This window comes from Phocoena sinus, chromosome 1 (assembly GCF_008692025.1).
Source record: "Phocoena sinus isolate mPhoSin1 chromosome 1, mPhoSin1.pri, whole genome shotgun sequence".
In the NCBI taxonomy this organism is placed as follows: Eukaryota; Metazoa; Chordata; class Mammalia; order Artiodactyla; family Phocoenidae; genus Phocoena; species Phocoena sinus.
In genome coordinates, this window is record NC_045763.1 from 9,125,746 (window position 1) to 9,152,925 (window position 27,180).

The 27,180-nt window shown below is 55.8% G+C and overlaps 1 protein-coding gene across 2 annotated transcripts; it reads left to right on the forward strand.

Annotated features, from left to right (window-relative positions):
• The first annotated feature begins 809 nt into the window (after nt 1-809).
• DRAXIN (dorsal inhibitory axon guidance protein) lies at nt 810-25,927 on the forward strand. Of its 2 annotated transcripts, none has more exons than XM_032603843.1 (7): nt 810-879; nt 14,232-14,692; nt 17,086-17,276; nt 18,594-18,705; nt 19,126-19,215; nt 20,966-21,055; nt 24,899-25,927. In XM_032603843.1, the coding sequence occupies exons 2-7, from the start codon at nt 14,236-14,238 to the stop codon at nt 25,009-25,011; spliced, it is 1,053 nt and encodes a 350-aa protein (XP_032459734.1). In that variant the 5' UTR covers nt 810-879; nt 14,232-14,235; the 3' UTR covers nt 25,012-25,927. The 2 variants fall into 2 exon arrangements, with proteins under 2 accessions (XP_032459734.1, XP_032459745.1); XM_032603854.1 differs by lacking the exon at nt 810-879 and adding an exon at nt 17,519-17,521 and having other exon boundaries at nt 14,242-14,692; nt 24,899-25,011.
• The last annotated feature ends 1,253 nt before the right edge of the window (nt 25,928-27,180 follow it).

The following is a 27,180-nucleotide window of genomic DNA, read 5'->3' on the forward strand; positions in this document are numbered from 1 at the left end:
GAGTGGGGGGCGGACACTAGCGCAGCCGTCAGTGCTCCCCAGTCTTACCTGGTAGCGCTTTGAAGACCCCCCTGGACCCCCACGTCGAAGAGCGACCCCTCCCTGAACCTCGCCCCCAGCTCTGCGCACTTTCGGAGGCTACTGAGGCCCCGCGGTGCCCCGTTCCTCCTCCCTCGCACAGGGCATTTCTTCCGTCCCATTTGACAGCCTAGGCGGAATAATCCTTTTGGGGAACCGCCGGCCTCTGCGCTGCCAGACGCTGCCGCAGCTGAGCGCTCAGCTCCGATCCATTGTTGGGGTCCGCCAGGGACCCCCTGCCGCGGCCCTTTGTCGCCCGCTCCCTGCTGGGCCGCTCCAGATGCGCCACCGCTGCCCGCGCCCCGCCCGTCCCACGCGCCCCGGGCCGCTCCGAGGCGGCTCTTCCACACCGGGAGGAGTGGGCCCGCCTCTCCCGGTGCCTGCACAGCCGCCCGGCTGCGCCCGCCTTTGTCTACCTTCTTTGTCTGCCCCGCGCCTTCGCGGCGGCGGCGGCTAGGCCTCTGGGGAGGGGGCCCGGAACGCCGAGCGCAGCTGGCGAGGGCGCGCTGGCTGGGAGCGCGCGGGGCCCGGCCCGGCTCGGCCCGGGGCTGCCCCTCGGCTGGGGGCAGTGGAGCGCGCTCGCCGCCGCCTCTCCCCCGTCCCCTCCGCGTGCTCCCGCCCCCTTCCCTCACGCCCGCCCCCTCCCCCTTCCCTCCAGCCCAGCTCAGCCTCGGCACATCCTCCTGCCGCCCGCGCACCTCTCCGCGCGGTCCCGGCTTCGCGGCTCGGCCTTCCGCTGCGCTCGGCTCCCGCAGGCGCTCGGCCCCGCGCCCCTCGGCCCCTGCCCCGCCGGTTGGACAGGTAAGGCTTGGCCTTGGCCCGCCCCTGGCTCCGCCCTCCCGCCTCACCTGGCTGCGCGCCGGGACAAAGGTGGGCTACCTGGAGCGCTCAGGGGCGGGGCGCACCGGGGACTGAGGCTGGAGGTGAGGATGCTGCTTTCCTCCCTGCCCTCCCGGCCCTCGGACCCGTCGGTCAGTGGGTCCGCCGCCTCCGCTCCTCGCCGCGTCTCCCCTCGGCTCCTGGCTCTGCTCCTGGGCCCCTCATCCGCCCCCCTTTCGCCGGACACTCACTTTTCCACGTTCTGACACTGCCTAGCGTGCGCCCTTGCCGCCCTCTTCCGGACGCGGCTCTCGCCCACTCTCCTCCTCGGCACTAGCCTTCTCCCTCTGGGACCCGGTCTCTCTTTGTCTCTCTGTCTCTGAGTCTCCCGGTGGTCTCTCAGGCTGGGGACCCCAATCTGACATCGTTTGAAGAAGATTGGAAGATTCCCTAAGCTCCGGACAGAGCTGGCAGGAGTGCCCTCTGCTTCTTTCGAGGCTGCCTACGGGGCTGGGGTGTGTTGCAGGTAGAGGGAGGTTCCGGCTGCGCCCCCCGCCAGCACTGCCCAGTTCCTCGCGCTAGCAACCCCGACAGCGCTGGCCTCGCTCTTCTGGCCCCGGCTCAGGCTCCCTCCCTCTCCACTGCTGGCTTTTCTCCAACCGCGCGCCGGGGTCTCAGGCTCCTGCGGGAGCCAAGGTTTGAGTGGTGAGACTTCTTGGGTTTCCCGCCAAGTCTTGCCTTACTACACTGCGTGCTCCCTCTGCCCTCGCCTCTGTCTGGTCTCTCTTGCATGGAGCCGTCTTCCATGCTGCCCACCTCCCAGCCTGGTGGCATGCAAGAAGTGTCCCAGTACTGGTTCAGTACCACCCCTCTGGGGTCAGGCAGACGGAGGCTGAGGTGACCTTGGACAAAGGGACGCACTTCTCTGAGCCTCAGTGCCCCCTTCATAAAACGGGGATAATAGCACCTACCTATAGGGATATATGTGAAAGCAGTGAAAAAAACATATCGGATGCCAGCGAGGCACACACTCGGTGGCCACAGGGGATTCTACAGTCCCAGTCCCTGGGTGGGGTGGGGATAGGGGGTCCACAGAAAGGGGGAAATGGATCAAAAATTCAGGCTTAGAGACACTGCAGGGAAACCTGACTGTGGCCCCTCCCGTATCATGGTCACCTCCCCCTACACACTGTTACTGGCACTCTTCTCTCTTTCTCTCCCTCCTCCTCTCTGCTTGTCCTAAAATCGGAGCTTAAAAATCAGAAAGAAAAGAGTGTCTGCTTTCAAAATGAGATCAATGTGGCTGTGTCGATGTTACCAACAGCTGGTCATTGATCGTGAGGCATCCATGTGACTCATTCCCAATTCTGAATCTCTGTCTTGCACCCATTTCCTTTTTCATGGCTCTCGCTCACGAGCCATTTCCTTTCCTCTGGGGGGGATTGTCTTTTGGACCCTGCACCTGTTGTGTAATCACCCAAACCCTCTGACCGTCGCCTGTGTCATCGCGACAGGTGACACACCACCCCAGGAGTCGGGCAGTGATGTGGGCTTAGGGCCATAATGAGGGCAACTTCGGAAGAGGGACATCTTCTCCCGGCTGGAAAGTTCTAGGTTCCCCTAGCTGAGCTTTTTTTTCAGCCACAGCCAGAGCTAGCAACTAGTGCCTTTCTCTTTAGAGAGGCAAGAATGGGACTGGAAACACCCACAGACACACACACGCACACACAGACACACACACACACCCCATCCAGACTCCTGCTCACAATCCTTTCTGCCACTTTCTCTGCCTCCCTTCCCACCGTTCAATTCACCCTGCTTCGCATCCCTAAATCCCTCCATAGCTCCCTGTTTCCACTAAATTAACTATGCTCCCTGCCTCCCATCACACCCCCTGTCGGCATCTTGGGTTTCAGCCATGACGGAGGGCCGATCATCTCCACGCCCTGACTGCCTCCGAGCTTTTGCTAGGGCTCTCCCCTCTAACTAAAATGTCTCCCCTTGCAGGCCAAGGTCAGATGGCCCCTCCTGTGGGGAGCCCTCCTGCCCCCCCTTGCCTCCCTGTCTCTCCCGTGGTCTGCACTTCCCTGGGCGGGGCTGGGTCCTGTTCCACTTGGGTTTCCAGTGCCTGAGACGCAGCAGGCACACAGCAGCACAGCACGTGCTCTGTCCATATTTGTTCTAATATATGGAATCCTTGGCCCAGGAGATAGGAATGAACTGACAATTGCAAGCCACAGGTTATCCGTGGGTTCCACTGGGTCCTGCTGGCCAGGCCAGGGGCAGAGTTGGCCCTAGGGCAGACTGGTGAGGTTGTGGAGCGGGGAGCAAGCCTCCTGGAAAGTCCCTGTGGTACTGGGGGCTCTGCACGCCTCCAGAAGATGAGGATGATTTCTGTGCCTGATGTGAACAGAGGAAATCGGCTAGACAGGGAACTGACTGCCCAAGTTCAGCAGACTAGCTTAGCAGCTACGTGACCTGGACCTTCACTTGCCTCAGCCAGAAATGTGGCAGAGCTGGGGTTTGCATCCTGGCCTCCCTGACTCCACAACCTGGGAAGAGCACGAGCTGGGCATGTTCCCGGGATGGGGAGGTGTCATACTAACATCTCTCCACTGGCCCATTCAGGTGCCATCCGCCTCTCTTGCTGTTCCAGGCCCTCTGCTTGTCCTACCCCAGCCCTTCCTCTCACGTGGGCCACCGTAGCCAATGGAACACAGGCCTCCCCAGGAAGGACCCTGCCACTAGAGGCCCTGCCCCCCCTCATACCAGTTCCCAGCTTTGGCAGCCTCGCACACTGCAACACCATGGCCTGGCATTGACCATCTGGGACACATCCCTGAGTGAGTGTAGGGGTACCGGTGCTAGAATCCAGAGCAGTTGGGATAAAGTAATTGCAGACCTCAAGTTTTTAGGGGCCCCCTCTGTGCCAGGCGCTGGGTTAAGGCCCCCACCACGTGTCACCCCTGAAAGTCACAGCGTCAGCACTAGTATTAGTTACCGAGTCAGCATGAGGCGTGGTCAAAGAGTCTGCCTTTGGAGTCAGGTGGCCACAGGTTCAAATCCCAGCTCTACCACTCACTCTACTGTGTAACCTTGAGCAAATCCTTCAAATCTTTGTCCCAATGTTGAACCATTGTTACTATTGTTATTACCTGAAAAGTATTGTCCACTTCAATGGGCTGAATTATAAACTAGGTAATACATATAAAGCTCTAAGCCTAGAGTAGTTGATACCCTAGAAATGACACCCGAACAAACATTCATTTTTCAGATGTGGGATTGAAGCCCGGAGAGGTTAATTGACTTGCCCAGGGTCACACAGCTATTAAATGCTGGAGCCAGGATTCACACCCAGGCTTGTCTGACTCCAGGTGTCTTTCTACTCCACACTGACCTCTGCCAGAACTGACAGTGGGCATTTTGTCACTCGATTAAGTGATGGGTGCAACCAAATTGTCTGGGAGCCAAGATAATGAAATTTGGGGAATAGGGGGCCAGGAGGATGGCTTAGGAGAGGAGGAGGGGTGGCGAGTACCTGTAATGTAGCAGGAGGTAGGACTCCGCTCCCTCCCCGCAAAACAACAGCCCTACATCAGTTTTTTCGAGGTGTGAGGCCTCAGGGGGGTGGGAATTCCCAAGGCTGCTGTTGGAAATAATAAAAGCAGATGGTGCTGCCCCTGCGGAAAGCCAAACCTCATTTGCCAAGACAATGGTCCCCTCCAGGCTGGCCTGGGCCTGTGTTGACCTGCCCCACCGAAGCCATCCATCACCCCACCAAGGACTGAGGACGTGGCCACCTGTGCCTGCCCCCATGCACACGCAGGCACAGATGCACAAACACTTCCAGGAACCCACCCCCAAGCCCCACTCCCGCTCTTTCCCCTCCTCATAATAACAACAGCTACTGTTTATTGCACCCTTACTGGGTACCACTCACTCTGTATACCTTTGCCTCCCCTCATTCTCGCAACTCCAGCATTGTACAGGAGAGGAAACCGAGGCTCAGAGGGGTCAAATGACTTGCCCAAGGTCAAACACAGCTCTTTCCGCTCTGGTCAGGGGGGGCTCTCCCATGGCTCAGCGTAATGGATTTGGGCTGACATTTTTGTGTTTGAATCAATAATAATTACATCTGTGCCTCAATCTTTCATTAGGTCTGTGGCCTCCCTGCCAGGTCAGAGTGGGGACACCTGGAGGGCAAGGACTGTGTCTTTGCCCACAGAATAGAAGCTCCCTGCAGCGAAGTGTATGTTTTCCCCATGTTCTGGGAACGTCCAAGGCCAGAGCTGTGTCTCCCCTATCAGACTGGGAAATCCCTAAGGGCAGCAACAGGGTCCCCCCTGTTACACTGGAGGCTTCCTGGGGCAGGGGCTGCTTTTCTTGCTCAGACTGAGAGCTCCCTGAGGACAGGAGCCGTGTCTCATCAGTCTAAGAGTCCTCCAAGGCAAGACCAAGATCTTCCCTGTTACAGTGGGAGCTCCCCAGGGCCAGGCTATTGTCCCCAGTCAGACTGGCAATTTCCAGAAGCAGGGACAAGGTCTTCAGACTAGAGCAGTTTCCCTTGGATGGCATCCAGGTCCTGCACCCAGAGGAGCTCAGCAAGTGGTGACTATCTGGTTCACTGTCCCTGGCAGTCTCCACCCTGGGGCTCCATGGGTCAAGAGGCAGAGTTCTCTGTGTGAGGCCAGGTTGGCACAAAGGCATGTGGAGGGGTAGGTGGGGCTCTGGCTGTTCTGAGGCCTAGGGGGCGCTGAGAGGCCCCTTCCTATTGGACAGGTGGCACTTTGGGGGCACAGAGCCTCAGGGCGGCAGGGGAGATGGGTAGGGACTAGCTCAGGACTGTCAAGGCCAATCCACCGATGAGTACCCCCCAGGGCAGATGTTTCAACTCTTATCTCCCCTTCCCCCTTCCAGGAAGCTCATCTTTGCTGCCTTCCATCCCACCTACACTGCCTGAGTTCCTTCCATACCTGGAAACCTCCCCTTCCCCAATCACACAGAAGTCCTCATTTCCTAAATAGTCAAATCTCATGACAGGCTAATAATCCCATTTCACAGACAGGGAAATTATGACTCACGATGAGGTGTGATGGTGGGAGGATCGTGGGAGGGGCTAGGGAGACAGAATCTAGCCCCAAATTGACTTGGGAAGAGCCCAGCCCAAGAATTTAGGATCCCCCTCCTCTCCCCCACTGTCACTGAGGACATAACTATTTTTGTTTTTTTTAACATCTTTATTGGAATATAATTGCTTTACAATGGTGTGTTAGTTTCTGCTGTATAACAAAGTGAATCAGCTATACATGTACATACATCCCCACATCTCCTCCCTCTTGCGTCTCCCTCCCACCCTCCCTATCCCACCCCTCTAGGTGGTCACAAAGCACCGAGCTGATCTCCCTGTGCTATGCGGCTGCTTCCCACCAGCTATTTTACGTTTGGTAGTGTATATATGTCCATGCCACTCTCTCACTTCGTCCCAGCTTACCCTTCCCCATCCCCATGTCCTCAAGTCCATTCTCTACATCTGTGTCTTTATTCCTATCCTGCCCCTAGGTTCTTCAGAACCTTTTTTTGTTTTTTTAGATTCCATATATATGCGTTAGCATACGGCATTTGTTTTTCTCCTTCTGACTTACTTCATTCTGTATGACAGTCTCTGGGTCCATCCACCTCACTACAAATAACTGAATTTCGTTTCTTTTTATGGCTGAGTAATATTCCATTGTATATATGTGCCACATCTTCTTTATCCATCCATCTGTCGATGGACACTTAGCTTGCTTCCATGCCCTGGCTATTGTAAATAGAGCTGCAATGAACATTGGGGTACATGACTCTTTTTGAATTATGGGACATAACTATTTTGATTGAACAATTACAACTACTCATTTTCCAGCCCTGGGGGAATCCACTCCCCCTAAAGAAGACGGGAACCTGCTGTCTTAGATGCTCTAAGACCCCAACTGGAGTTCCAGGTTTGTGGAGCTGACTACCAGGTGGCCCCACTGTCCACTGTTCTAAGAGCAGAAGAGGGTACCTGGGGATGGCCACCTCCATTGTCTGATTCCAGCCATTCCAGGAAGTGTCCAGTCAAGTCATGAGGAGGTGCCAGAGGGAAGAGTCAGGCAGATAATTCCAAGTTAGAGCATTCCTAAAATCTTCACGGCAGTGTGGAAACAAAATCCGAGAGAATTCCTGCATCTCACAAAATCTGTCCTAAGCGCTACTGACCTGGGGTTCTGGGCATACAAACACTGCCCCCAGGGCTCCCAGGGATGAGAGTGGAGTGAGAGTTCTTTATATATTAAGGAGTTAATCTCTTGTCTGCTGTATGAGTTGCAGAAATGTCCACTGAAGAGTTTTAAGCAGGAATGCTAGTGTCCGATTTGTTCTTCTGACCACAAAGTGGAGGATGTTTGGGTGATAAGCTGGGGCCTGGGCAGACAGCAGCACCGAGGGATGTCTGTGTTACTGGAAACATGGCAGGGAATGTGGCAAGAGTTCTGCGATAAGGGGGCACCTACATAGAGTCCAGTCTGGCCTGAGGCAGCTACTGTGAAGGACAGAATTCAGCCCTTAGTGTCAGGGTCCCCAGAGATGCCCAGCAGGCCACAAAACTCCAGACCCACTTCCCCCATGAGCCGGGAGAGCTCATCACCTGTGGCTAAGAATACTGGCTCCCAGATTGCCCCAGAGGAAGGCTGGGTTCTCTTAAGGGAGCAAGATCCCCTTGGAGATGTGTCTTGGCCTCTCAGGGGTAGAGGTCCCTTCTGGTCCAGGTTTAGCAGAAGGCAGCTACCTTCCAGTTTCTTATGAGCTAAAGAGGGTTAGGATGTTTCCATGTGGAGGGTCCTTTCAAGACCTGAGCTGTGGCCAGGGGAGTGGCAGGAATCAGGGCCCCTTCCTGTTCAGATCCCTGACCCCCAGCACTGTGCACCCCTTTCTGAAGAGCCCTTGAAAGATAGAAGTGTCCCAGTCATCCCAGAGACCCCTGTACTGGTCTCAGGATGCCCCTCCCAGCGGCTCGGTGGGTTAGGGTTTCATCTGGGTGCTGGGGGTCAGTCACGGTTAGAGAGGTGACCAAAGCAAGGCAGAGCTCCTCCAGAAGCGAGTGAGAGGGAGGGATGGCCCAGGAATGGGCACGCGTGGCTGTGTTTTGTCTCTTTTTTTTTTTTTTTGGCCGAGCTGCTTGCGGGATCTTAGTTCCCTGACAAGGGATTGAACCTGTGCCCTCGGCAGTGAAGGCGCAGAGTCCTAACCACTGGACCGCCAGGGAATTCCCACGTTTGTCTTTGAACATTCACAAATATGTCCTCTGAATCCATGCTACTTCACAATTCCTGTCCCTGGTCCCTGGGGGATCACTCCAGAACCTGGAGGATATGATGTGTCATCCCTCCCCACAGGGGGCTGTCAGTTGGATAGATAGACAGATGGAGGAGTCTTGTCACTGTGGATCATAAATTCCTGGGCTCCCTTGGCAGACCGAGCCCTCGAGACCATCTAATCTAACCCAGTGATCCAGTGGTCTTCCCCTAGTGCGCCCCCCATTATTTTTTGCGCAGTACGAATCATTTCCCATGAAATCTTATCCACAATCCCAACATATAAAATCAATAAAGGCAGCATTTTACGAGCGGTGTAGCACCTCACCAACACCACCAATAATCTCTTCCCCAAACCAAAACGTTCTCCGTTTCGTGCAGATACAGTTTCAAGCCCTACATGCCGTCAGACTCTCTTCAGCTTCTCCTCCATGGAGATGCTGTGTGACCACTGTTATGCCCCCAATGTACAATATTGCCCATTTTACAGTAAGTCAAAGAGAAAGAAGAAGCTGTCTTCAATGGTATAAAAGCAGGCTATGGATGTCAGTTGCATTTGTCGATATGAGACCGGGCCTCTAACAGGCTTTGGTCGCTGGTGTCCAGAAAATCCTGGAACATGTCAATAAGTAGCTGCAAATGGCAACAGTTCTTTTAAACTGCTCACCTCGCATCCCTGGAACACTCTGCAGTGACCCGGGAGAAGGCCAGGTTATTGTGGGGTTGTGCCCGAGTTAAAAGCGTGTAGAGGACGCATTTGAGAGTGTCTGTTGTTTTCACCTACAGTTTTCAAAATAGCTTAACAAATATTTTTTAAAAGTGAGGTTAGAATCAAAGGCTTAGAGAACCCCTGAGACATCTCTACCACATATGGTGGCTCAAATGCGTCACTTTCACACGCGAGAAGGAGACACAGGGTCAGGGAGGGGGGTTGACGGCCAAGTTCTCCTGGGGGGTGGTTGTCTGGCTCACAGCCTGGACTGAGCGTCATAATCCCTAGGCTCCATCACAGCATCACTGATATTCCTGGCCCAGGATTCCCATCGGACCCCCTTCAGCCAGCACTGCTCCCACCTCCCACCCCCCTACCCGCCCCCTTCTCCCGTCCAACCCATCAGGCATGGGTGAGCTGATCAGTAAAGGAGAAATTCAGGCCTCACTGTTGTCTGCCAGGCAGGTGGGCAGGAGCTCCCCTAGTCGCCCGGCCCCCAAATGCGAGGCTGTTGTGGGGACGGGGGAGGAGGCTCAGGAATCAAAGCGAGCTCCGGGCTCCATCAGCTGCCCTCATTTGCATTAACACTGCCTCCCTGCAGGCTTCTGGATGGAGACCATGCTGGCAGTTCAACTCTGCACAGTATGGGGACAGGATAAGGGCGCGAGACAAGCCCCTTTCCCCTCCTTTGTCAGTTTCATCTTCCCAGCTGCCTGGTCCCCGCTCCGGGGCCCTGACTGCACTCTCGGCAATGGCAGGAGGTTACGTGGGGGAGGTAGGCGACCCCCGGTGAAGCTCAGTGGACGGGCGATGGGGTGCAGAGAGAGCCCAGGCCTTGAGGTGGGGCTTTGTCACTCACCAGTGCTGTCACCTTGTGTTTGTGGGTTACCCTCCCAGAGCCTGGGTTTCCTCATTTTAAAAATAATGGAGAACAACCTGCCCTGTGCAGGACAATTGAGAGGATTCAATAAGAAACGGATGAAGTAAGCTTGTAAGAGCCTGGGCTTTCCAACTGCTCAGGGAGTGGCAGCTCCTATGATGACGATTGCTCTTGTTCAGTGTAGTTTTTAAGGAGTCACTAGTAGATCTCTGTTGTGAGACGGCTGTCTCGGGGTTCTGGGTGGTTCTCTTGTCCCGGGCGACTGAAAGCTGTTGAGCGTCCCCAATCCTGAGGGAAAGCGACCCAGGCCCCAAAGAGCAGGCCTTATGCGCAAACCTCGGGCAGAACCATCCCAGGCTGATGGGGGTGGGGCACGTGGGGCACCTGCTGCCCCTTTTCTCCCGGCTGCTTGGTGCTCTGGGAGGCAGCCTCCAGCTGGCTTCCAGACCGGCAGAGTGGATTGGAGCCCGCATCGCTGTGGATCCTTGGTGCGGCTTCTCTAGCAGCCCGTGTTCCCCAAGTGGCTCTTTGCCAGGCTGGCATCTTGGCTGCTGGAATGTGCCAAGATTCAAGTACAAATGCTGTGGGCTTGGGGACAGGGTTCCATGCGGTCTTCAGGGCAAAGAGGTGTCAGCATCCCCAACCCTCACTTAGCTGTCTTCTTCTCTGTCTCTCTGCCGCACACACAAACACGCACACGCACACCCTCCCTGGGAATTCTTTATGATCTTCTGCTCAGGTGTCAGTTTGATTCCATCCCGATCTGTAGTTGTCAGTGCCTGTTATTTGCAGGGTCTTGTAAATCTGACAGGGACAGAGGGGAAAGGGATCTTCCCCAGATCTTCTCAGGGACTTTATTTATTTATTCTAATATTTATTTACTTATCTGGCTGCGCCGGGTCTTAGTTGCGGCGTGCGGGATCTTTAGTTGCGGCGTGCGGGATCTTTTATCTGTGGCACGTGAGATCTAGTTCCCCGACCAGGGATCGAACCCGGGAGGGACCAGGGACCACCAGGGAGGTTCCTAGTGGGGACTTTAAAAAAGGCTGATTGCCCCAGCAGGAAATGAGCCAGGCAGAGCTGTGTGGGAGCCCCGAGGGGGGAGTTTGCTGCCAGAAGGGACATTTGGGGTGAGTCCCAGAGGATGGGCAGGAGTTCCACAGAGACAGAGATGAGGGTGAAGAGGAGAGGCTGTTCCGGGCAGAGGGAACAGCCTCAACGAGAAGAGAGAGACAGGAAAGATGGGAGGTGCTCGAGGCCCAGGGCATCGTCTCTATTGGCTGTGACGGGGAGGAAATAGAAGTCGGGGCTGCAAAGTTAGGTGGGGGCCACATTATACAAGATCTTGAGTGCCACAGTGAGGAGTCTGTGGTTAAATGGGAAATGGATAGGGAGCCATGGACAGTTCTGGGCAGGAGAGGGTCAGGATCAGAGTACTTTGGCGGCAGTGTGGGCTGGGTCCAGGGGCTGGACGGGGCTGATATCCATCCAGGAGAGGGATGGCCTCTCAGGTGCTTCAGTCTGCACGCTGAAATCCCCGCTCCCTGCCCCAGGCTGGCTGCGTACATGATTTGTGGGGTGCAAAGGGTGGGAGGGAACAAAGATGGCACTGAAGTTGGGGTTCCTGGGTATGATGAACAGACCCATGGCCACTGGCAAGGGCTTGGTAAGAGGACTTCATTGGGAGAGATGGCAAGTATGGGTGGGGTCGTGATGCATGGGGGTGTAGGGTTGGGATGGGGCTGGACTTCAGCTCCTGGCTCTGCAGGGGAGGAGCTGTCCTCTGGGACTAGTGCCGAGGCTGGTCACTGAGCTCAGAGGCTGGCTCAGGGTCACTGATGGGCCTCATGTGTGTCCACAGGGACAGCACGCTGCCCATACACGCCATGGGGCTGCCCACTCCTCACCCCTCTGCCAAGCCTCATCTGGTGCCTTGCCTGCACTTTTTTTTTTTTTTTTTGGCGGTAAGCGGGCCTCTCGCTGTTGTGGCCTCTCCCGTTGCGGAGCACAGGCTCCGGACACGCAGGCTCAGCGGCCATGGCTCACGGGCCCAGCCGCCGCACGGCATGTGGGATCTTCCCGGACCAGGGCACGAACCCGTGTCTCCTGCGTTGGCAGGCGGACTCTCAACCACTGCGCCACCAGGGAAGCCCCCTCTATGTTTTTTAAAATTGAGATGAAATTCACATAATATAAAATTAACCATTTTATAATTCAGTGGCATTAGTACATTCATAGTGTTGTGTAGCCACAACAGATATGTTTTTTTTGTTCGTTTGTTTGTTTTTGCGGTGCGCGGGCCTCTCACCGTTGTGGCCTCTCCCGTTGCGGAGCACAGGCTCCAGACGCACAGGCTCAGCGGCCATGACTCACGGGCCCAGCCGCTCTGCGGCATGTGGGATCCTCCCGGACTGGGGCACGAACCCGTGTCCCCTGCACCGGCAGGCGGACTCTCACTGTCAGGTGGGACTTCCCACTGCGCCACCAGGGAAGCCCCTGCCTGCACTTTCTGGGTGTCCCACCTTGCTCCTCTCTACTCTCAAGGTGGAGGGATTCTGTTCACCGGGCCAGTGTCCCAAAGGTCCCCTGTTGATGGTGTTCTGTGGGTTTCTCCCAGGTTATCGATATGATGTCCCCACAGGACAGAAGGGCGGGGCTGGGTCAGGGCAGCATCCAACACAGACTCAGCCTTTTTCAGCCACAGGGAGAGGAGGGTGGAGTCTGGTAAATGCAGCCTGGCATCTGCCTGAGGCCTGGAAATAGGGTTTGAGGGGTCCCCGGGGGCAGAACAATGCTTGACTGACAGGCCTCTCAAAGGGCCCCTCCTTCTCCCACCTGGCTGCCTCAGGAGTGCAGGCCTTGCCTGAGCACCGGCCTCCCGGGCCCTCATTATGGAAAGGCTGGGGCTGAGGCTGGTGGGGCAGAGCCCAGGGCGGTAGAGGCCCGCACCTCCCAGGGGACCACTACACGCCAGTTGGGGGATGAAGGAGCAGCAGGATAACAGGAGGCTGGTGATCAGGCGAGCTGGGGAGGAACCGCTTCCCTCCCCCAGACCCCTCACTCTTCCCAGGGTGGGTCAGTCTGTCCTCCCCAGCCACTTCAAGGGCCCCTCACTCAGCGTTGGCTAACGGTGAGCCTGGGGTGGGATGGCCAGTGCAGGGGCTGCAGGAACTGAGGGGGCTGGAGGGAGAGAGCCAGCAGTCATCCCCAGGCCACCGGCCTTTCCTCAGCCCTGGGTAATTACAAGGCCACAAATCACAAGGAAACGGTTGTGTAAGCACCTTTGTGAACCTAATGGAATATGCAGGGGGCCCAGGGAGGCCATGAAAATTCCATCAGCCTGGCTAACCTGGTGCCCGGCTCAGCCGGACGCAGTGAGGTTGGTGTAGGGGGGAGGGCTATGGGGGAGGGGCCCCAGGGGGGTGGGACACTCCCACTGTCCCCCAGCCACGAGTCTCCTGAGCCTTAGCTCCAAGTGCTTCTGGAGCATCCGGGGCTTCCGACTCTTCCTCTGGCGCAGAGTGGGGAGCAGTGAGGTCCCCTGAGGAGACACCACTTCTGGTGCAGAAAGATGGGCTGTCCCCAGTGTAGGTCAGAGGCAGCTCACCCTACCCTGCAGGGTCAGAGTCCAGCCTCCAGAGCTCCCCGGCCCCAGCAGGGACAGTGCCTGCCATGTCAGAACCTGCCTGGAACTTGGAGGAAAAGAAAAGGCAAGGCCTGGGCTGTCCTGGGACAGCACGTGGGAGCTCAGAGCACAGGCATAGCAGTTGTATAAATGCCACATACTCCGTGTGACAGCCTCTCTGAGCCTTTATTTCCACTTCAGAAAATAACAGGCGTTACTTCAGAGACTCGGTGAAAGGACCAAGTGATAGAAATTCACACCAAGCGCTGAACACGATTCTTACTTACAGCACGTGCTCACATGCTATTATTCCAGCTGTTTGAATTTAGGCTTTGAGGCAAGGCTCTGGGACTGTCGGCCTGTTTCTGAGCTTGGAGGGACTCAGCTCGTTCCGGGGAACTTAGCCAAAGGTAGAGGTTTGTACAGAAAGAGGAATCTAATCTGGAACCTGGGCGCTTCTTAAACTATTGAAACCAGGGATTCTCAGCTTCAGCACTGGGGTCTTTCTGGGCCAGTGATTCCCTGTCATGGGGGAGTCCTGAGCATTGCAGGGTGTTTAGCAGCATCCCTGGCCTCCACCCAGTAAAGTCAGTGGTGCTGCCTAGCTTTGACCACCAAAAATGTCTCCAGATGTTGCTAAATGTCACCTGGAGGGGTGAGGGGGCCAAGTCCCCCTCCATCCCTGTTGAGGAACACTAGGCTATAATAGTGGGGGTGCGGGGACTGGGGAGCCGGGCCGTGCAGGAGGAGGAGGGCTGCCCCCTTAGAGTCCTGCTTTTCTTGCAGGGAAATGCCCATGGCTGGGCCCGCCACCCACGTTGCCCCCATGCTGTTCCTCGCCCTCCTCCCGCTACTGGAGCTGAGCCTGGCAGTCTCCCTGGGACCCGGAAGCTCTGCTCGGAACCTCCCGGAGAATCACATCGACCTCCCGGGCCCAGCACTGTGGACGCCCCAGACCAGCCACCACCGCCGGCAGGGCCTGGGCAAGAAGGAGCGCGACCCAGGCACACCTGGCCGGGCCCAGGATGGGGCTGTGGTTGCCACCACCAGGCAGGCCTCCAGGCTGCCAGGGGCAGGGGGGCTGCTGCCTGGGCAGAGTCCTGCAGGCCTGCTGCAGGACAAGGATCTGCTCTTGGGGCTGACACTGCCCTACCCCGAGAAGCAGAGCCGGTCTCCAGGGTCCGAGAGGGTGAAGAAACGAGGCAGGGAGCACAAGAGACGTAAGGAGAGGTTGAAACTACACAGAGGTAGCTGGAGGTCTTCGAGGGGGTGGGGCCCTGCAACGAAAGGGGGAGGGAGAGTGGGGGAGAGGGATCAGATCCAAATGGCCAAGGGGATTTCAGGGACAGGACAGGGAGGCGGGGGAGGGGGGGAAGTGGGGGGCGGCGGTGTCAATGGTGTGAGGTCCCTGGGAGGACATCCAGAGGCCCCAAAGGGGGCAGGTAGTGGACCCCCAGAGGAAGGGAGGGGTCTCACTGAAGTCAGAGGGGTCTGGTAAGAAGTGGACGCTGGGAAAGGCCTGGGCATGGAGCATGGGAGGAAGAGAAGGACATGTGGCCATAGGAGCTCAGTCCTATCAGTAGATCGTCCTCCTAAATCAGGAAGTTCTACCTCGTATCTGACCTAAATCCATCCTACTGTAAGTCCTGAATAGAGATGGGACAGTTCGGTGCCCTCCAAGCACATCACTTAATCAAGTCCGAGGCACAGAGCAGAGGCCGAGGGCTTAGACTCTGAAGCCACATCTTCCCCAGGTCTGATTCTGGCTCCACTACTTACTGGCAAGTCATCTTTCTGTGCCTCAGTTTCTGCAAAGTGAGTGTCATGGCCCCTTCTGCCCTCAGGGTAGATTCAGAGCCGGCTTGCTATCTGAAGCACCCAGAATGGTGCCTGGCACGTGGCGGGGGCAATGGGCAGTGGTTGTCACTAGTTAATTCTCGGTTTTCTCTCAGTGCTGAGTCAAGTGTCCTCCGACCTGGACACGGCTGACCAAGGAGAGCGGTCACGTCCTTATTTCTCCTGCCTCTGCTCTGTTTGTTTGATGGGGTTCCTTCCTCGTCTTTCTGACCTTCCTTTAGTTCCCTCCACGTTCCCAAATCCCCTGTGAGCCGAACCACCCACTGGTCCCAGCCTCCCCAGAACAAACGTGTCCCAGCGGCCCCACCCAGCAGGCTCCTCCCCAGTCTCCCCTGGCCAGAGCCCAGGCAGGCAACCTCGGCTTCCAAGTCTCTACATGTGACATGACTGCCTCTAGGGGCAGACCGAGTGCCACAGGCATGGATGGGGGCGGGGGCTGTGCAGGAGGTGGGTGATGGAGCCTCAGCCCCACCTTCTCCTGCAAACAGCTGGGGCTTGCTTCCCTTCCAGGCCCGCTGAGACCCCCCAGGTGGGCAGAACACAGGGGAGTGGGCCCAGCTTAGACTCTCAGCCTCCCGCCCCTGGGGATCACGTGTCAGGTGGGGTGGGGGCAGTGGCAGCCTTGACAGCAAGCAAGCAGGCATACACGGGGCGTGGACTCAGCCCCGCCCAGCTCCAGCCCCAGCTCCTGTGGACCAGTGGGGCGCTTCCACGAGAGTGGGTGAGTGGAGGTCTGGAGTCCAGGCCCAGGCCTGCTGACCAGCTGTAAGGTCTCAGCCTGATGGGGCCTCAGTTTCCTTCTGTAAAATGAATAGAGCAGATTCAGTGGTCCCCGAGTCCCCTTCCTACTCTCTGGGGTTCATCTCTGGATGGTGGGGAGGCCCCAACTGACCCAACCAACCTTAAAGTCAGATCTTGCCTGAGAAAAAGAGGCAAGGATGAGCCTGGGGCCTCTAGCTTTTCTCGAAGCCCCCTGGTTCCCGACCACCCCCAACCCTGCACACTCTCCCCGCTCACAGTCATCCTACCCCATCCTGCCCACATATCTTGGAAGGCAGCATCAGTGGTTAAAAGTATTGGTTTTGCAACAGATGGACCTGGGTTCGAATTCAGACTTTGATACTCACTAGCTGTGTGCTCTCAGGCAAGTTGCCTAACTTCTCTGTGCTTCAGTTTCCTTCCCTGTAGATGAGGCTGAAAGAGTACCTCCCTGCCAGAGCCCCTGCAAAGGTTAGGTGAAATAGTGCTTGTAAAGCAGGACCCAGCGTACAACATGGTCCCAGCACACAGCATGTACTCAACGAACAGGGTCATTATCACCACGTAGGGAGCTCTCACCTCCCAGCCTTCTCAAAGGCCTCTGCCTCCCTGCAGTGCCTCTCAGCCTCATCACGTTGCTCCCCTACTCAAACTTACTCTCCTCCAGGAAGCCTTCCGTGGTTAATCCTACTAAGTTCCATTCATTGCACTTACACTGCTGGCTGCACCCAACCAACCCAGACTTGAACTTGCTGGACTATTGCTTTAGAGCAAGAATCCTGGGCCATCTCCCCAGCAACACTGCAAATTCATCCAAGACTTTCCCCCTCGTCCTGCCCCCAGACTCCTGCTTCCACCCCCGCAGGAGGGTGGGCAGCAGCGATGTCGGCTGAGCCAAAAGCTTGTCATATGGTTCCTGCCGCCCCCCTGTTCGCAGCAGGAAATGTGGGTCCAGCTGTGGGCCGATACGGGGTGGTGGGTGGCAAGCAGATACAGTTGCTGTGTTTCCTGCTCCTTGTCTCAGGCCGAGCCTTGGTCAGAGGTCCCAGCTCCCTGATGAAGAAGGTGGAGCTGTCAGAAGACCAGGCCCCAGATGCCGCGATGGAGGAATCCTCCACCAGCCTGGCCCCCACCATACTCTACCTCACCACCTTTAAGGCAGCACCTGCCACAGAAGAGTCCCTGATCCTGCCCGTCACATCCCTGTGGCCCCAGGTAAGGGGCCCGGGGCGGCCTCGGAGATGGAAGGGTCCTTGAGATGATGTCATGCAAACCCCTCTTAGTACATTTAGGGAGACTGAGGCACAGTGGCAGGAAGGAGCTGGTCCAGGCCGGCGGGGCTGGATGGAAGCCAGGTCTCCTGATGCCCGTCCAGGCCAGTGGGCCCACTGGCCGGGGAGGGCTGCCACTGTCCAGGCAGTGGTCCTGGGGGCTCACTCTAGGGAATGCCAAGGAAGCAAGTGCTGGCTCAGCACACTGGTCTCTGCATCTAGAAGAGCAGGGCCTTTGGGGAAGAATTTTATACGTGCTGAAAAGTACAGAGAATAATAATCTTTAAAACCATGTCCCCATGATCCAGAATTAACAAGCTTTAGTTAACACTTTGACCCATCTGCTTCAGACCTTTAAAAAGGATATATGGAAGGGACTTCCCTGGAGATCCAGTGGTTAAGACTCCACGCTTCCACTACAGGGGGTGTGGGTTCGATCCCTGGTCGGGGAACTAAGATCCCACGTGCCGCGTGGCACAGACTAAAAAAACAAGAATAGAAACAAAAAGATATACAGAGAGGGAGCAGGCCAGCAAACGTGGCAAATACACCAACCATTGGTGAGTCTAGATGGAGGGGACTTATTGTTGCAATTAACGTGAGGTGCATCATTGCACCTCTTCTGGGGCTTTGAAATTTGTTTCAAAATAAAATCATTAAAAATGATCAAAAATAAATATATGTGTAGAAGAAATAAAACTTTTTTTAGCAGTAGATCTTTCTTATTCTCTTTTTGGGTCTTACACCCCCCCCGAGATTCTGATAAGACTATGCGCCATTTCCGACGAATCCATGGTTACCCATGCTGTCTCAGGGCCCCTGAAGCCCATGTGTTGAGAACCCAGCCCTCGAAGGTGGGTTCACATCCTACTGTGGCCAGGGCTGTGAGTGGAACTGAGCCATGGCCGTGGCCTCAACAGTGCCACAGAGAGCTGATGACGTCTGCAGGGGAGAGAAGGGGCAGGGGAACAAGCAGCTGGGCTTCCTCCTGAGCGGACACTGCTGCCTCCCCCCGCCTCCCCCAGAGGGCCTGGTGGATCCCTTGCCCGACTACATCAGCTGCCTGTAGGCACCGTCCCACATTGGGGGTGGCTGCTCTGGGCGGCCCCTCGATTTCCCCGGGCTGGGATTGCAGGCTGTCCAGCACAAGATGAGCTGGCCTCTGAGGAGCCCCTCCTTTGCTCTCTGGTCCTGGGGCCCCACATTTCTTCTTTCACCTGTTGGGATCTTCAAGCTCCCTCCGCTCCACCCCCTTCTGCAGGCTCATCCCAGGCCCGACGGGGAGGTGATGCCCACACTGGACATGGCCTTGTTTGACTGGACCGATTATGAAGACTTAAAGCCTGAGGTCTGGCCGTCTACGAAGAAGAAAGGTATGTCTACCCACCCCGCCACCCCCTTGCTGGGCTCCCTCCCCTCTCCCACCATCCATTGGGGTAGGGGCCTCAGTGACCCCAGCCTGACCTACATATGTCCAAGGTGGGATAGGGGGCCTGGAGTCTATAATGGAACGGACAACTGAAATGGACTTGCTGCTCTCAAGTGCTCTCGCACGGCAAACGCCTTCCACATAGCTACTCACTTAACCTTAAAAAAAAAAAAAAAAAAGTTAGGTCTGTTCTGCTGTTGATCCCACTTTAGAGAAGAGAAAACTGAGGCAGAGAGAGGTATTGTGTCTTATCCAAGCCACACTGTGGGAGCGGCGGTGTGAGCGCTCTCACCCTGGTGTTCTGTGCTTAATCTCTCTGCCCTGCTGAGCCTCAGCCTCTGAGCACAGATCCTGTTTTCCCCAGAGAAACACCGGGGCAAACTCTCCAGTGATGGGAATGAAACATCACCGGCTGAAGTGGAGCCCTGCGACCATCACCAGGACTGCCTGCCAGGTACCGAACCAGCATCGCGTTCAAGGCACTAGGCCGGGCGCTGGGGAAACCTGCGTGGGGATGGGGGCGGGTGTTCCCAGACACATGAGCAGGACCCTTTAGGGATGGTAAATGATAACAACCACGGCTACCACTTGAGAGTTGCTGTCATACTTTGTTCTATTTAATCCTCACAGCAACCCAGAGAAAGGGACCCTGTCATTCCCCATTTTCAGGCAAGGAAATTGAGGCTCAGAGAGGCTAAGTGTTTCAGCCGAGGTCACACAGCTAGGAAGTGGCTCAAACCTGAGTCTGCCTAGTTCTGAACCACTGCCCCACGCTGCCTTAAACCATGATGACCCTTCTCTCGACTTCTCTCTCCTAACGTCTTTTTGGGCTTAATTCTGTCCTTGTCCCATCATGACACTGCTGGGCTTCTTGGGATACTTTGATGACATCCTGACCTGTCCAGCAGCTGAGCCCATTAAGACAGTCTGAAAACAGAGGCCTGGGGTTTTGTTTGTTTGTTTGTTTTGTGGTACGCGGGCCTCTCATTGTTGTGGCCTCTCCCGCTGCAGAGCACAGGCTCTGGATGCGCAGGCTCAGCGGCCATGGCTCACGGGCCCAGCCGTTCCGCGGCATGTGGGATCCTCCCAGACCGGGGCACGAACTCGTGTCCCCTGCATCGGCAGGCGGACTCTCAACCACTGTGCCACCAGGGAAGCCCTAAGGCCTGGGGTTTTGATTGATGGTCTAAACTGCTGGCCCTTGATTGGGTCAGTCGGAACTTCTGAGAAGACGACAGGAAGGGGGAGTTAGAAGGGCAGGAGGTTTCTGGGGGTGGGGGGTAGGGTAAGGCCTGTGAACGATAAAAGTGGAACGAAGGAGGAATGGACAGGAGACTGTGATGCAGTCGCCCGCCAGCCCAGCGGGGAGCTCCAGAGCAAAGATTCCCTGTTAGAAGAGGCCCCTGCTGGGCCGGTAGCCGGGCCCTGGCACCCCCGCTGAGCCAGTGACTGCCTGGGCTCTTCTGCTCCAGAACAGTGTGACAGTGGCTCAGGAGGCTCCTGCAGGTGTTAACAGCTGGAGGCTGGCAGCTAACTGCTCTCCTGGCCGATGGATGGCAAGTGCCTTCCGGAGGGACATCTGAGGTACACACCTCCACGATGCTCGTTAATTCAGTGACCAGAATATTCTACAAAACAGCAACCCAACAAGCCATTTGGCATCGGATAAGCCAGACCGCCAGCTCCCTGGAAGGCTGTTTTCTTTCCAAACCATTGTTTTCACCCTGAGCAGAAAGAAAAGGCTCAAGTTTGGGCCAACTGAACAGTGGCTCTGAGAGTTGGCTCCATGGTGGGCGAGGCCGTGCCTAGGGCCTGCCTCTCGGGGGCTTCTGTTTCCCCATGTGTCCAAAGAGGACGTTGGCTCCATGATCACTGAGGCCCCTCCCAGCTCCATGCTAACTTCACACCTGACAGCCCCCAGCCGTTCCACCCAGGGGGGGAATCCCACAGCGCCCTCGCTCCTCCCATGATCAATCAATTGCCCATCTGGGGCGTCTGGGGTCTCTGCCGCCCGCCCCCAGGGGCCTCGGCCGTGACATTCGTCAGTGGTTCCAGCTGGGAGCCTTGCGCACCAGATGGTCCATCCTGCCCGGGATGGCCCCACCATGGAGATGATATATCTCCTGTCCAGTGGGAGCGTGTGCAGGGCACAGGGAGGGTCCGCTCGGCGTGGCTGACCGAGTGTGCTTTTGCCTTGTGGGCAGGGACCTGCTGCGACCTCCGGGAACACCTCTGCACGCCCCACAACCGAGGCCTGAACAACAAATGCTTTGACGACTGCATGTGTGTGGAAGGTGAGCCCGACGTCGGGGGCTCCCTCGGTGCCGAGACCTCGCAACCTCCCTTTCTCCTCCAAGCTGGGGTGGGCAGAGAAGGGGGTGGGAGAATCCCTGGGGAGCTGAAGACACAAGCAGGAACAGCTTTGCTCGGTGCCTTCACAATCTGTGAACTCATTTAGTCTCGATTCCTGGCATCGTTGGTCAAATTTGCTTTTCTCACCTCTTGAAATACAAGCTGGCATGATCTCCCATGATCTGGAGGCGGGAGAGGGGAGGAGAGAGGAGCGTATCTTTTAAAATAAGATCAAACCTGAGAAGCCTGGTGCTTTCATACCGGAATTCTATCCCAGGGGAGACATTCCAAGTGTGATAACAAGGGGTGGGGGGAGTAGATTTCCCAGCACTGTCCCAGGGAAGGATGCACTTGCCCGGCTGGCTCCCTCTTTAACTCCTCGGAGCTCCCACGTGGAGCGGTATGTGCCCTCCTGCCCAGGTGGGCCCAGGTGTACCCGGCTCTGTGCTAAGCCCTTTACCCATTATCTCCTTAATCCTCCCAACGATCCCAGGAAGGGAGCTATTGTTCTCCCCATTTTACCCAAGAGCAAACTGAGGCACAGAAAGGTTAAGCCACTTGCCCAAACCTACATAGCTAGAAAAGTGGGAGAACATTTTAAATTTTGTATTCTGAAAAATTTCAAACACATATTAAAGTCGTCAGTATAGTATAATGAACCCCCATTTCCCGTCACCCAGCTTCAGTAATGCTCACACGTGGCCAATCTGTGCTGTCTCCCCTCCCATCTGCTTCCCCCGTTGCAATAGGATTTTTTTAATCTTTTTTTTTTTGGCCACGCCGCGCAGCATGTGGGATCTTACCCCGACCAGGGATCAAACCTGCGCCCCCTGCAGTGGGAGCGCAGAGTCTTAACCACTGGACCGCCAGCGAAGTCCCTGCAATAGGATTTTGAAGCCACTCCTGGAAGTGTAGCTATTTCATCTGTGAATATTTCAGTATACACATCTAAGAGATAAGTACTCTTTTAAAAACAAAATACCAAAAATGCACAGTAATTACTGAGTGTCATCCCACATCCAGGGCTCACATTTCCTGAGTCTCAGTCCCTCTGTTGACCATTCTGAGATACATGCCCAATTTTTTCTCACATTAGCCTCAAAAATTATCTTCTGTGAGAGCAATAAAGCTGCTTAGGTCCAATTATTCATCCAGTCTGTCAAGAGATATTTATTGAGTGCCTACTATGTGTTGGGTTCTGATAAGGACATTGGGGATTCAGCGGCAAAGGGAGCCAGCAAGCTCTGCGCCCACGGATCGCATTCTAGTGAGATGAACATAGCAAATAAGCAGACAAGATGTCTCTAGAAAGGAAGAGGGGCTGTCAAGAAAATAATCCAGACTGGCCTGATGAGCAGGCTGGGAGGTGTTTTAGAAAGGGTGGGCAGGAGCGGACTGCAGAATCAGCCGCCTGAAGATGAGGGGGTGGGGGGAGGGAGAGAGAGTCCCAGGCAAGCGGCAGAGCAAAGCCAAGGGCCTCGGGCAGGAATGAGGCTGGCGTGTTTGAGGGCGCCTGGCACACAGTAGCCAACGGGGAAGGTGGCAGAAGGGGAAGTAGGAGAAGCTGGCGGGGAAGATCATGCAGGACTTTGAGTTATAATGGGAAGGTGTCGGCAGGTTTTAAGCAGGGGAGTGACCTGGTCTGACTTAGGAGTGTAACAGCTCACTCTGGCTGCAGTACTGTTGGGGGCGGGAGTGGAGACACAGAGGACCAGCTGGGAGGTGAGGGGATGGAGGCAGGCAGGGGTGGAGATGCCGGGGAGCTGCCTTCTGTTACCCGTGTGCAGGGCTGGCGGCCCATTTCGCAGAGGAGGAGACTGAGGTGCAGAATGGCCCGGAGGTCCAGGAAGCCCGGAATAGCGCCAGGGCCTCCAGATCCATCCTGCCCACGTGAGGGGGATGTGGCCCGGCTGAGTTCACACACCCAGCTGGTGCCCAGCCCCTCTGCCCAGGAAGGCGTCCTTCCTTCCTCCCCAGGGCCTCAGGTAGGAGGGGGTAGCTTTTCAGGCATCCAAAAGATATGTGTGCAGCCAAAAGCCCATCTGCTCGTTTCCCGTGGTCTTTCCCACCCTGGTCGGTCCCACCAAAATTCTTGCTTCTCCGTGGAGACTCAGGCTCCAGAAAAAAAAAATTGAGTAGAAATGACAGCTCATTAAAGATGGTCCAGGAAGAGGTTGTCAGGAACCCTCTGAGGACCAAGAGTCCTGACGACTTCTGAGAAATCCCAAAATGTTGAATTCAGGTTCCAGGGCTGAAGTCCAGCAGTCTAGGCCAGCCTGGATTCTGGAGGGTTCCAGAAGGACTTCTGTGGCTACCAACCACTCCTGCTTATAATCCCCTGCCCCCCTCCTAAGTGTATTTTGTGTGGCCACAGGTCTGAAAGCTGCGATCCAGGTGTCAATTCTAGACCCCAAAGCACAAACTTCACAGCAATTCCTTTATTCTCTTGACAGTGATGTAAGCAGATCTTAAGCAGGTGATGTCCTCCTCTCTCCCTGTGGTCACTCCTAACCTGAAATGTAGGGATTGCTCAGGCCCACACTGAGCAATCTCTTCCCCTAACCCTCCCACCCCCAATCAGGAGGATTGTGGCCTTCTGTGGCCTTAAATGAAAAACATGTCTACCCATGTATGTCAGGGATGCCTGACATATGGTTACGATAGAGCCACAGCCAGGAACCCCTGCCACTGGTGGGCCAGGAGGGCCACGACTACTTTAATTGGGGTGGTCAGGGAGGGTCCCTTTGAGACCTGAAGGCTGTGAAGGAGCCAGCTATGCCAACTTCAGGAAGGCATTTCTGGCTGTGAGAACAGCAAGTGCAAAGGCCCTGGAGCCAAAAATGAATGGGTGTACGAGGAAAAGCAAGAAAACTGGGTGTGGCTGGAGTTAGAGAGTGAGGAGGGGAGTGGGAGGTGAAGAGAGCAGACAGGAGGCAGGTCCAGGTCCCAGAGGGTCTTATAAGCCAAGGTAGGAAGTTTGGATCTCCTTTTGAGTACAATGGGGAGTCATGGGAGGTTTTATAGGGGAGGGCAGAATCTGCATCCCTTTAACAAAAGGTTTTTAATGGACTATTTTTTTTTTTTTTTTGCGGTACGTGGGCCTCTCACTGTCGTGGCCTCTCCTGTTGTGGAGCACAGGCTCCGGACGCGCAGGCTCCGGACGCGCAGGCTCAGCGGCCATGGCTCACGGGCCCAGCCGCTCCACGGCATGTGGGATCTTCCCAGACCAGGGCACGAACCCGTGTCCCCTGCATCGGCAGGCGGACTCTCAACCACTGCGCCACCAGGGAAGCCCTAATGGACTATTTTTTAAGAGCAGTTTTAGGTTTACAGAAAGACTGTGCAAAAAAATGCAGAGTTCTCATATGCCCCCCCCCAAACACACAGTTTCCCCTATTATCCTACTTTAGTGTGGTGCACTTTTTACAACTGATGAACCAATAGTGATATCTTATTCACTAAAGTCCATAATTTACATTAGGGGTTCACTCTTTGTGTCGCACATTCTCTGGGTTTTGACAAATGTACAGACATGTACCCACCATTATAGTATCACACAGAATAGTTTCGTGGCCCTAAATATCCCCTGTGCTCCATCTGTTCACTCTTGCCTTCTCCATCTGTGATTCGCTTTTTTAAGCCCATTCAGGCTGCTCTGCGGGGGATGGGTTGGTTGTAGGACGGAAAAAAGAAGGGGGTGGTGGTGAGAGGATGCAGGGGGTTCCAGAGGGCGCGGAGGGGTCTGGCTGGTCACATCCCTGACCCCCTTGCCTCTCTTCACCCAGGGCTGCGCTGCTACGTCAAATTCCACCGGAACCGCAGGGTCACCCGGAGAAAGGGGCGCTGCGTGGAGCCCGATACGGCCAACGGCGACCAGGGATCTTTCATCAACGTCTAGCGGGCCGCGTGAGGCGCCTCCCTACCGGCCAGGGGACTGAGCGCGGGAGGTTTGGAGAAGCCGGGCAGTTTGTTTATAACTCGCGGTGGCAGATCAAATGGGGAGGCAGATGACTGAGGCTGCAGGCTCAGACCCAGGACACTCAGCCCCAGGAGGGGAGCCCTGGGCGAACTGCCCCCGCCCAGGAGCCGAGCAGCAGCACACCTGCAGCCACCACCTGGCCAATGGGAGACCCACACCGCCAGCGCATCCCGGTGTCCGCGTTCTCCGCGATGGCAATGTCGAGAGCACCCTCTAGCGTCCGACCGCAGCACTGCAATTGTTTCAAGTTTAAAAAGGAAGAGGTTTTTGAGCTGGAAAAGAATGGAAACTCCCTGAGAGATAAGGGAGCCCAAGGGCGGGAGACGAGTACGAAGCACCTCCTATGTACCAGGCACTGTGCTAAATGAAGGGCATACATTATCTCATTTGTCACATGGCCCTTTAAAGTAGGCATAATCACCATTTTACAGGGGAGGAAACTGAGGCAAGGTTTTATGACTTGTCCAGGGTCCCACATCAATTCTCCTCAAACCTTCACCTGTGTAAGAATCCCCAGGGATCTGGTTAAAATGCAGATTCCAATTCAGTCGATTCTGCATTTCTAACAAGCTTTAGGGCATGCCAATGCTGCTGGACCCAAGACCCCACTGAAAGCACCAGGTCCTGGAGACTCAGGGTGAAGCTGGCATCTGAACCTGGGTCCGACCAGCTCCAAGGCCCACGTCTTTGCTCCTCCACAACTAAGGACGCACTTCAGGTTCTCCACGGCTTTCGGTGAGAGAGACGTGTTCTCCAGTAGTTCCTTTCACTGTGGTGAAGGCTGGAATAACCGACTCTTCTCTTCTTTCCCTGGACAAAGGTATATAATTTAAAAAACAAGAGAAAATGTGCGTTAAGCACCTGCTTGCCTAGAAGGCATGATTTGGGCAGATTGACCCCTGCCCTCTGGGAGCTGGTATTCTGAGACATGAAGTGTTTGGGGTACACAGTAAAGCTGTTTCTTATTTCTATGGCCCCACTCACCCCGTCCTGGGACATGCACTTTGGAGTTGCCTGAAAGCTGCCACCCCAGGGGGGTTCTTTGGCTTTGGTAGTTCATGTCCTTTGAGAATCTAATGCAAGCATGGACTCAAAAAGTACACACGTTGCCCGTGTGCACCCACTTTGCATACGTCTTAGTGGTTCCCAGGCCCCCCAGAGACCATCCCAGGACCCCCAGCCTACACTTCAGCAGCAGAACCCACTGAGGAGTTGGGGCACCTCTCCTAACAGCTCCCCACAGGCCAGACTCACGATGCCTACCCCAAGCACCTCTCTGAGCAGATGTGACTCTAGTGGCCACCTCAGGAGAGCCACTTAAATCCCCCCCACCTGGCATCTCACTCCTGGCCAACCCTCAGGTCCAGGGCAAAGAAGGTTGCAAGCCTTCTCCATCCAGAGTCCTTGCTGGCCTGGACCCCAGCCGGGGGACCACGCCCACGAGATGCCAGGGCTGTTTACTCCACTGGGAAAATCAGTCGGGGGTCAAGGGTCTGGCACCAAGGAAAGCAGACAGATCTAGGAGAAACCAAATACACTGGCTCTTTTTGCCCTATTCAAGTTCGACGGGCATGGGAATCTTGGGGAGAAGGGGGACTGCAAGAGATCAAAGCCGGCTGTTTGTAAACTGAATCCACTGGCAGTTTTGTCTGTTCGAGACCAGACAAGGCCCACACTGTGGGCCTCACATGGAGTGGCAGATTCGAGATAGTGATAGAACCCTAGCAGGGGTGGCTGCAGGCGGGGAACCCAGAATTGCTTTTGTCTGGAGGGCAGCGGTTAGGCTAGCCCTGGGCCATCAATGATGGAAAACACCGATCGGGACAAAGCTGAAAGGCCCCACAGAACTACCACTGACTACCAAGGGAGCTCCATAGCTAGAAAGTCAAGGCCTATCTCTTTGCCCTAGCTACTTGCATTTTGCATTTGCAAAGGCAGGGTGGGTGGAATCCTCATAACTCCAGAGTCAGGGATCCCAGAGCCCCCTGTGTGTTTAACAAACCTCTCTACCAGGAAGTTCTTCCTTGGTCTATCTTAAATTTCTTTTGCTGGGACATAAGCCAATTTCCTCTAATCCAGGGTTCAACG

Bases quoted from the DNA above. Each gene is read 5' to 3' on its own strand.
- DRAXIN (XM_032603843.1), top strand. From the start codon at position 14,236: ATGCCCATGGCTGGGCCCGCCACCCACGTTGCCCCCATGCTGTTCCTC. The intron at 18,706-19,125 runs GTATGTCTACCC...TGTTTTCCCCAG, and splicing joins GCCGTCTACGAAGAAGAAAG to AGAAACACCGGGGCAAACTC. The intron at 21,056-24,898 runs GTGAGCCCGACG...CTCTTCACCCAG, and splicing joins CGACTGCATGTGTGTGGAAG to GGCTGCGCTGCTACGTCAAA.